The following is an 11,077-nucleotide window of genomic DNA, read 5'->3' as shown; positions in this document are numbered from 1 at the left end:
GTTATAACATGTTAATTTCAAATGCATATTTTGTTACTATGTGTTATGTAAATTTTACTATAGTGTGATTTTTTTGTGAATGAATATGTTATGTTATTCAATTGTGTTGTCTTTTGTTTATGTTGCGTACATTATTTCCATGATCTTATATTTAACAGTCAATGAATGTAGTATAGTACTATATATGACTAGCAAAAATATGGAGGCTAGCCCCGATACAAGCAAAATCATGCCAAAAATTTTATGCCAACACTGACTGTTTTTTAACCATCAATGTAGGGTGCCTACAGTGACTATTTAAAAAAAAAACAGTCTGTGTAGGGTGCCTATAGTGACTGTTTTTAAAAAAAAAAACAGTCAGTGTAGGCACTCTACAGTGACTGTTTTTAAAAGAACAGTCAGTGTAGGTACCCTACACTTACTGTTTTTTAAACCGTCAGTGTAGGCTATCTACACTGACTGTTTTTTACTTGTCAGTGTTGAGTATCTATACTGGCGGCGTCATCACTGACGCCTCAATAACAGTCAGTAAAGAGGTTTTTTAACAGTCAATAAATGAGTTTTTTGTACTAGTGACTAATCATCATATCTCCTCATACATATATACATCATAACACATAAACCTAGCTAGACTACAAAGAAACAACAAAATTACCACATTTCGGTCTCTAAGAAACCAAAATACCCAAGAAAAAAAGAAAAGAAAGATGCTTAATTACATGATAAAGGACAGAGATGTGTCGCGCGCGTACAAGAACAAAGTTCCAAAAGGTTATGTACCGGTTGTTGTAGGTGGTAACGATACATGGGAAGAAGAGGAGATCTTTCTTGTGCATGTCAAGCTTTTGAAGGAGCCGTGCATTGCCGCACTACTAGTTAGCGGATGAGCAGTTTCGCTACCAACAGGGTGTGTTGAGTTCCATGTAATAAGCATTCGTTTCGGCATACAATTAATTTGATTTCACTAGGCAAATGACGTACATAGAATGAAGTTTTCCTGTTTTTCCTTTTCTTTTTTTATGGCAGTTCAGCGATTTCGAGGGTGTTCATTGATTCTTCCATATTTTTTTTCCCTCAATTGTTATACAGTTAGACTAATATGTAGTATCGAAGTATGTGCAACTGAAAAGAAGTCATCTGTTTTAAAATTGAGTTTGTTTTCCTTTTGCAGTATAGTTAAAATAAATTAAATTAACAAAGAAGTTCTCTTTTTACATTGCAATGTACAAAGAAGGCTATATACATTGCAATGCAATGTAGCCCATCTATATATATATATAGAGAGAGAGAGTGAGTCTATGGTACTATGCATATCATAGGTTGGCCCGTGCTACGGCTCAATATTCGAGTTTTCAAAATCCTAATAGTCGATCCGAACCGTTCATCTTGTTCTCCATATTAATGTGTTTGGAGACCAAATTTTACATTTTTTTTAAATTTTTTTACTATTTTTTTTAGATATTTAGAAAATTATGGACCATCCAAAAACAGTGATTTTTAATAAATCTAACAAAATAGTAAAAAAATTTAAAAAAATGTAAAATTTGGTCTCCAAACACATATTAATATGGAGAACAAGATAAACGATTTGGATCGACCGTTAGGATTTTGAAAAGTCAAATATTGAGCCGTATTACAGACCAAATCGTAATATGCATAGTACCATAGACTCACTCTATATATATATTTCAATGAAGACCTCCTGCTCTCATTAATTTCCTTCTAAAAGCATCAGTTTTTTACATAAAAAGATAAAATAACAAAACGTTACAAAACTTGCTAGCCAAATCCGGGCCGATGATGCACATAATAAATTATGCACCATTAATTTACATCATTCTACTGAGTTTGGCTAATATAACATCAGTGTCATTTTAGTCTATATAACACTAACTCTAAAACCTATCAAATCGACTTCGAACGACTAATCCAAACCGTTCAAACCGATTTACATTATGAGTGATGCGTTTACATACAATTATTTTATATTTTCAAGTTATTTTAGTATCAAATCAAGCGGTAAAAATATTGAAAAATGAATGTATTAAAATTAACTTTAAAACCCACATATTTGACCACTTTACTTAATACTAAATAAATTCGAAAAGTTATAAATTTTGCATGTAAATGCACAACTAATGAAGTAGATCGAGTTTGGATTCACCGTTTGAAGTCTATTTGATATATTTTAGAGTTGGTGTTATATAGGTTGAAATGACACTGATGTTATACCAATCGTTGTATGTCTACCGTTGAACGAAAACTTAAACTGGATTTTTGAGGCACTAAATTTTTTCGGTAATTGGTATTATGACCGGAAAAAAAATTGGATATATATAAATAAAAAATTTATATGTATAATATATGTATATCTATATGTATATCAAATTTGACATCTACTGGTAAATCAGCAAGTTTGGACTGATACAGGGATCAAACTGTAAAAGTGATTACACCAACATGTAGAGCATTCAAAAATACACATAATTGACACAAATTTCAATTTATTTGGATTTTTCTACAGTTAGTTATGAATTTCCAAAGTTTAGTTTTCAAAAAAACTTTAAACAGTCATAACTTTGGCTAGGAAAGTTGGATTTGGGTGTATGACCACTTTTAGGGGGCCGAGACGGATCGGATTTTGCCTTGGGGGAACCCAGGCATCGTCACATTCGAAGAATCAGAATTTCAAAAAAACGTCGTTTAATGCCTCAAAAATTAAGTTTAAGTTTTCGTTCAACGGTGTACAACGATTGGTACTTTGTTTATAAATGTTGTTTTTTTTTTTTATAAACTCATTTTTTTACAATATATGTATATATAATATAATATATGTATATTTATATATAATATAATATATGTATATATATATATATGAGTACGGCTAACGCGCTTCCTCTAGCATATGAGCCGAAATGCTTCCGATGGAAATTTGAAATTTCAAAATCCAAAAAGTCGATCTGAACCGTTCATCTTCTTCTCCATATTAATATCTGCTTGGAGACCAAATTTTACATTTTTCTGAAATTTTTTACTATTTATTAAGCCACTTTGAAAATCGCTGATCCAATGGTTTTACTGTTTTGTTAAGGCACCGTTGGATCAGCGATTTTCAAAGTGGCTTAATAAATAGTAAAAAATTTCAGAAAAATGTAAAATTTGGTCTCCAAGCAGATATTAATATGGAGAAGGAGATGAACGGTTCAGATCGACATTTTGGATTTTGAAATTTCAAATTTCCACCGGAAGCATTTCGGCCCATATGCTAGAGGAAGCGCGTTAGCCGTACTCATATATATATATATATATATATATATATATATATATATATATATGAGTACGGCTAACGCGCTTCCTCTAGCATATGGGCCGAAATGCTTCCGGTGGAAATTTGAAATTTCAAAATCCAAAATGTCGATCTGAACCGTTCATCTCCTTCTCCATATTAATATCTGCTTGGAGACCAAATTTTACATTTTTCTGAAATTTTTTACTATTTATTAAGCCATTTTAAAAATCGCTGATCCAACGGTAGCTTCTGATTTTTACTGTTTGGTAAGCCACCGTTGGATCAGCAATTTTCAAAGTGGCTTAATAAATAGTAAAAAATTTCAGAAAAATGTAAAATTTGGTCTCCAAGCAGATATTAATATGGAGAAGAAGATGAACGGTTCAGATCGACTTTTTGAATTTTGAAATTTCAAATTTCCACCGGAAGCATTTCGGCCCATATGCTAGAGGAAGCGCGTTAGCCGTACTCATATATATATATATATATCTAATATATGTATATGTAAATGAGTTTTATAAAAAAAATAAAAAATAAAAAATTGGAAAATCCATTTTCGGAAAAAAAAAATTCAAGTTTTGGGACTAAAAACCGGAAAAATAATTTCGGAATTGGATATTGGAATTTTTTTCTGGTTTTAGATATCAATTTTTGGAAAAAAAAATTTCCGGTAATTGATGCTAAAATCAGAAAAAAAAAATTCAGTTTGGATAGTTTTGAAAATAAATCCGACGTTTTGTTATTTTTTAAATTTTATATTATTTTTGGATATAAATAAAAAAATCGGTATTTCGTCTCTCACATCAAATATCCGGTCCATGCAGCGTTAATCAGCAACCTGTCTCTCTCATAATTTTAACCGAAATTGAAGAATTGAAGTCAGCTGAAGTATGAAGACCTTGTTTGCTAGTAGGTGGGTATCAGTTTTCTAACTTTCCGTCAATAAAATTGCTTAAAATATAGATGCCGGAGAGGACCATACTACGCAAATATAGACAATGGTCCCACATATCCGTAGAAAAAGTAGAATGTACAAACATTTCTATTACTGAAAGATACCTCTGTTGATTAGGTGCCACGTGATTGAGCTTTTGGATGTGAAATGAAGGGGTTTGGCTCCTTCAACAGTGGCGCGGAATTTGTTGAATTTCCTAGAAGAATATATATGTGCTACAATTTTGACATCTGATAGTCAATCGGACATGTTATTACAAAGTCATTCAAACATTACACACGCACATTCTGAGGTAACAGAATATTTAGTTTGGCTATTGCAAGCTTTACATTCGACTTAATTACAGTTGTTAACTGCAAAGTGCAAACTAATTTAAAACTAATATGACACTCTTAGACATATTATTTAGTTATTCTTAGTTTGTAATATTAACAATTGTTCTTGACTTTCTCGTACCTTTCTCATAAAAAAATAAAACTATTGTTCTATATCTCTACAATTTAAATTGTAATTATAAAATTTGCTTTTCAATTACTTGGCAATTCATATATATATATATATGGAGATCTTCAATTATTTAGTTAGATTAGGATCCGCCACTTGTTTAGCATTCAAACACTCCTAGATTCCGAAATTTTTATTTATACCATAATCACACAAAAATAAACCAAAACACTCTCATTTAATGAGAATTCAAATTTTATCCAGACTATCAAATCGTTTAGCGTCTCCAAAGACTGAGAGCCACCAATTGATAATGCGGCCCCAGCATAGAAGCCTTCAAATAGAATAGCGGTCCCTACTCTTTTTTTTTTTAACACACAAATGCAATAAAAAGTTTCAAAATCGAGTGAAATAATTGGGAACCGCATTTCATATATTTGACTGGGTATATAGGCCCTTGTTCTATGTGCTAAAAAAAACGGAGGCCGCTATTCTATTTGGAGGCCCCTATGTAGGGGCCACAGGGTCAACTGGCGTTCCCCAGTCTTAATTTGAAGCTGCAAGAGCATTTGACAGCCTCGATAAAATTTAAATTCCCATCAAACTAGAGTGTTTTGGTTTTTTTTTTTTATTATAGTATAAATAAAAATTTCGGTCCTAGATTACTTTAGCTTCATTCTTTATTAATAAAATTTTAAAATTTTAAAACTAAATTAAAAAAGTTTCAAATATGTTATTTTCCAGTAGCCAATCCTAGAAGATATCAGCGGCGACCACAGCTACGGTCAGTCCATTTTAATCACGCAGCCTCTTGTTGACATCAGCGTGTTAGTGTTTTGGGTTATCAAACATGCAAGAATAATAATAAACTTTACCGGTAGCAAGGAGCAACAAAGTAAGTAAAAAGCCAAACCATATATATTTATAAAATTATAACTAAGAACTATCAACAAGATTACTTCTTGTACTATATATTATGTTATTTCGGTTTCATATGATTATTATTTTACTATTTTATATATAATAATATGCTAAATTGAATTCATGTGAAAGAAAGCCCGTCTGGTAAATAAAATATTTAATGGTAGTATATATAATATGTGTAGTATTTAGACCATATAAATTTAATTCTTTTTCTGACCATAATTTTGTCATACAAATCATCATACCCTTTACAAAATTTCAGCAGAGTACCGCTGAGAGGTCGGAGGACAGATATATGGTTCCATATAAAATAATAAGAGTTAGGCTGGGTGCTATGGATAGTATAGTGGCCTCTATGCTATGGCTTAATATTCGAGTTTTCAAAATCCAAACGGTCGATCCGAACCGTTCATCTTATTCTCCATATTAATATCTGCTTGGAGACCAAATTTTATAATTTTCTGAATTTTTTTACTATTTATTAAGTCACTTTGAAAATCGCTAATCCAACGGTTTTACTGTTTTGTGCAGCCACCGTTGGATCAACAATTTTGTAAAATACTTAATAAATAGTAAAAAAATTCAGAAAAATGTAAAATTTGGTCTCCAAGCAGATATTAATATGGAGAATAAGATGAACGGTTCGGATCGACCGTTTGGATTTTGAAAACTCGAATATTGAGCCATAGCATAGAGGCCACTATGGTATCCATAGCACCCCAGCCTAACTCAAATAATAATACTATTTCTTGTGTGTGTGTGTGTGTGTGTGTGTGTGTTATGCAAATTAAAGATCCAGTACCTTGCAATTGTTATCTATATACAATATTATTGTTATACTTACAGTTCATCATGTCAAATGCACAGTGATACAATTTGTATTATTTTTTTTTGTCAAATCATATCTTAACCAAATTTCAGAAGTTTGGATAAAGTTACAACTAAAGCTTGCATTTGGTTAACTCTTGTTACTGGGGAAAAATTCTAGAGACGGATATATACCTTGACATGTTCATTTGTTGCATCATGTGAAAATGGAATATTGAACGCCAGCTTGAAAAATGAATGAAAAAAAAAAAAACTACATTCAGCGCGACCTGTGGCTTGAGACGAATTCACATCCTCTCCAGTACCTGATAAGATAATCTTTTACAATTACTAGATCTGAATTGTTCTTTTTAACTTGGCACAAATCTCAAATGCCCAAAAATACTGCCCTTCTTGCTACCCAAATTCCAAACCGGTTGAGATTTAATCTCAAACCGTAAAATGAGGGTGATCCTCTACAATACCGGAGAGGATACGGATTCGGCTTGAGACCGAGGCCTTATCGCAACCTCTGTGAAGCTTTAAAAAAACAGATACCGACGCCTTATACTTATTACATATATAGAAAGATTATTTATGGTCCTAAAATTTCCAGTCTCATGCTTTCAAGTGTGGGATCAACGCTAGCTAGTATCAAGTTTTGTTGACAAAAGCAAGTGTACATAGTAGTATCACACATAATCAGTCAACCTTAGATTTGGAAGCAAAGCATGCTGTGCAAGGATTTAATACAGATCATTTATTTCTAAGTTTGTGTTATTTTGTTTCTGTTTATTTGAATACCTAAAAGGAATGTATAGGAAAAAGAAGGTATGTGTGGCTGGTGAGATATTATCCTCCAGCCACCTCAAGAGGAGTGGATGGCATATAAAAGAAAAGACTCTGTATTAGAAAATATTTTTAGGAATTGTAAAACATAAATTTCTAAATTAATAATATCTGGGTGAGAAAGGTGATTCTTGGGAGTGCTTGTGTTCGTTTGCTTTAATTTTATTATGGTATCAGAGCATGGTTGCTAGTCATATAGCTAAAAAAATTGTTGCTCTTCTTATCTTTAACTTCAATTTTGTATGCTATATTGCTCTAAGCAGGGGCGGATCCAGGATTTTAGTCAGGGGTAGGCACAAAACACTAATAAGAGCTCAAAAAAAAATTTATCATATAATCTCATGAGCTAAAGTACAAAATGCTAACAAGACTATAAAACAAAAAAAATAGTATTGTTTTACATATAAAAAATATATAATAATACCTATCTAGTCAAATCAAGTCGATGACGATGAACCAAGGTTGCCTCTACGGTTCTTCATATGTTGAAATCTTTGCATAATTCTTTCATTATTAACACCCTTGAACAAATCCCTCTCAATATAAGTAACCAAACAATCATTCAACCATTGATCTCCCATGCTATTTCTTGAGTCGTTTTTCACCACATTCATTGCCGAAAATACCCTTTCGACACTAGCGGTAGCCACCGGCAATATCAATGTCAATTTCACTAATTTATAAACCAAGGGATAAACAATATGTTTTTTCTTTTCCACAAGTTTTTGAGAAAGTTCAACTAATCCCCTTAACTCCAAAAAATCACTATTGCTTTTCAAATCCAAATGATAATTCTCCAATTGATTTTCTAGAGTACCAAGCTCCCATTGGTTGAAATCCGAGAGATAGAATTGAGCAAGTTTAAGCAACTTGTCTTTTTTAAATGAAGAAAAAGAATCATTTGGGTCTAAACATGACATACACATAAGAAGTTCGGTAGTTGTTTCCGTGAATCTATCATTAAGCTCTTGTAATTGCATATCAATAACCGTGTTAAACATTTCAACACGATAGTAATGCAAATTATTAAATCCCGTTGGCCGACGCCGTGATATACCGGGACGGATACCCTCCATGTCCGGAATTTCAATACCGTGTTTCTCACAAAATGCACACACTTCTTGGAATAACAATCCCCATTCCCTATCCCTCATTTGTTGCAACCGAAATTTAGCGGTTCTCACCAAACACATAGCATTAACCACATCTTGATTTTTACGTTGCAAGGCTTGGGATAAATCATTGGTGATGCCTAATAAATTTCTCATGAGATGACAATTAAACACAAAATCAAAAGAGCGCATCGTTTCCAATAGTCCAATTGCCTCTCCTCGATGTTCATCTTTTACCCCCTCCAATTCTACTTCCTCAATTACATCTATTGTGGCTGAAAATAATATAATCAAACTATTTAAAGTTTTGTAATGAGAACTCCATCGAGTGTCACATGGACGTGCAAGACTCATTTCTTGGTTCAAACCTTTTCCAGTTACAATCTCATCATTTGAAAGAGCTTCCACAATTTTCTCTAATTGTTTCTCACGTAATTGATCACGCTTTTTACAAGATGCACAAACAACATTAAGAATAGTAGAAACAATTTGAAATAAACGCCAAACCTTATTATGTTTCTTGGCCACCGCAACAAGAGTTAGTTGAAGTTGATGTGCAAAGCAATGCACATAGTATGCGGACCCATTTTCCCGCATGATTAATGTTTTGAGCCCATTGAACTCCCCTCGCATATTACTAGCTCCATCATACCCTTGGCCACGTAATCTAGAAAATGTTAGACCGTACTTACCAAATAAACTCTCAAGTGCCGTTTTCAATTGGAGAGATGTAGTGTTGGGAACATGAACAATACCTAGAAACCGTTCGACAACATAACCTCCTTTATTCACAAATCGAATCACAACTGCCATTTGCTCTTTGACTGAGACATCCCTTGACTCGTCAACCAAAACAGAGAACCATTCATCTCCCAGTTCTGCAATTACCTCCTTAATTGTCTCCTCTGCACAAGCATTCACTATCTCCTTTTGGATTGATGGTGCGATCAACTTTAGGTTTTGAGGACACTTGTCCAAAATCACCTTATATATTTCTTTATTATGATCTCCTAAAAATCTCATAAACTCAAGAAAATTTCCTTGATTATTAGAGCTTTCGGACTCGTCATGCCCGCGAAATGCCAAACCTTGCATCAAAAGAAGTCGAATTGTATCTACAGTAGCATTTAGTTGTATTCGATAATTCATATCTTCTTTAACACTATGTCTATCTAACACAGTTTGAATGCTTTGATTTTGATTCATCAAATTCATACACATCCTATATGCTTGGTTGTGCAAACTATTTGAATCACCGACATGTTCGTCAAACCCTTTCTTTGATTTCCAATTTCTATAACCCTCTCCAACAAAAACGGTCCTTCCACCTGAACCAACATAATTCGGTCTAAATAGATAATAACAAAGGCAAAATGCCGCATCTTTTTCAACGCTATATTCCAACCAAGTATTGTATTGGTTAAACCAATCTTTGTTAAATCTTCTCATCTTACCACCTATATCTCTTTGGGGAAAATTATGGTTGTAAGGTTGAAATGGTTTTTTTATTAGATAAGAACGACGTACACTGTCTTGCTCATTGGGGTTGTATTGAGATATAGGTGGCCTTAAACCAGGATCAGGATGAGGTTCTTGTTCGGCACTATTAGGCTCAATTTGTCTTGGTTCTTGTGAAGTTGAACCAATTGGAGACTTAGGCACAAGCTTATAGAACTTGTTCATTTTTAATACCCTAAAATGTAGAATTCAATGTCATTAATTAGATCAAGCAAACTATACCCTTTCACCAAACTATATACAATTCACAATTCAAGATTTTCAACATTTCAATTCTCAATTCAAGCACACTTTAATTTCACAATTCAAGGTCTTCAACAATTCATTTGAGAAATGTGTGAAATTGAGAAAGGATGTGCAACTGTGCAAGAAAGGTTTGAAATTGAGAAGGTTATGAATTTTCTACATGAATTATGCAAGATATTAATTTAATTAGTCAATTCAAACTAGCAATTGAGATCTTACAAAAAAATGAAAAAGAAGGAGAAGGGTGTGCTGATGCGTGAAGAGAGCGGGCGGAGAAGGAAGAGGCACGATTCTTCTCTCTAGTGGGCTGGCGCGTGACAACGTGAGGCAAAGGACGGAGCCGCGGAGGTGCCGACGGGTGGTGCTGCTGCCTGGCGTGACTTAGCGATGACCTAGCGGAGGTCTTTTTTTTTTCTCAATGGTCTTTTTTTTTCGTTTGCTCTCTGGCTCCAGAGATGCATCACGCATAGGTCTTTGTTTTTTTCTTTTGGTTTTGCTCATCAGAATATCTAAATTTATCTGGAGCGGGCCTTGTTATTTAAAGCCTGTTATTTATTTTTTGGTTTTGCTCTCTGGCTCCAGCGATGCAGTTATAATTTTATCTGGGCCTTGTTATAATTTTAATTCAATCAAGCGGGCCTTGTTATAATTTTATCTGGGCCAGGGTTAGGCACTGTATCTGAACCAGGGTTAGGCACAAGAGTAAAAACGTACTGGGCCTAAAAAAAAATTCAAATTCAGGGTTAGGCAAGTGCCTAACCCTGGGCCTATGTGGATCCGCCAATGGCTCTAAGGAGTATCCATCCTCTTTTAAAAATGGTGAACGCATCATCTCCAGAAAAAACTCAACCTAGTGAGGCTACAAGTATGGCAGCCGTGTTAGAGCAACTCACCAAATTGGTGTCCCTCCAACAGACTCAGATAGCAACCATC

The 11,077-nt window shown here is 33.7% G+C and overlaps 1 protein-coding gene across 1 annotated transcript; it reads right to left on the bottom strand.

Annotated features, from left to right (window-relative positions):
* Positions 1-7,599: 7,599 nt before the first annotated feature.
* On the bottom strand, positions 7,600-9,829 carry LOC144572793 (uncharacterized). The gene has a single exon (XM_078322465.1). It carries the CDS (start codon positions 9,827-9,829, stop codon positions 7,706-7,708), a length of 2,124 nt encoding a protein of 707 aa, XP_078178591.1. The 3' UTR covers positions 7,600-7,705.
* Positions 9,830-11,077: the final 1,248 nt, after the last annotated feature.

The sequence above is a fragment of the Carex rostrata genome, chromosome 20 (assembly GCF_964058835.1).
Source record: "Carex rostrata chromosome 20, lpCarRost1.2, whole genome shotgun sequence".
Lineage (NCBI taxonomy): Eukaryota > Viridiplantae > Streptophyta > Magnoliopsida > Poales > Cyperaceae > Carex > Carex rostrata.
The sequence above is the reverse complement of the archived record's forward strand: the minus strand, read 5'-3'. Positions and strand labels throughout refer to the sequence as shown.

What these genes read in the sequence shown, in the direction of transcription:
- LOC144572793 (XM_078322465.1), bottom strand. Translation starts at nt 9,829, where the DNA reads ATGAGAAGATTTAACAAAGATTGGTTTAACCAATACAATACTTGGTTG.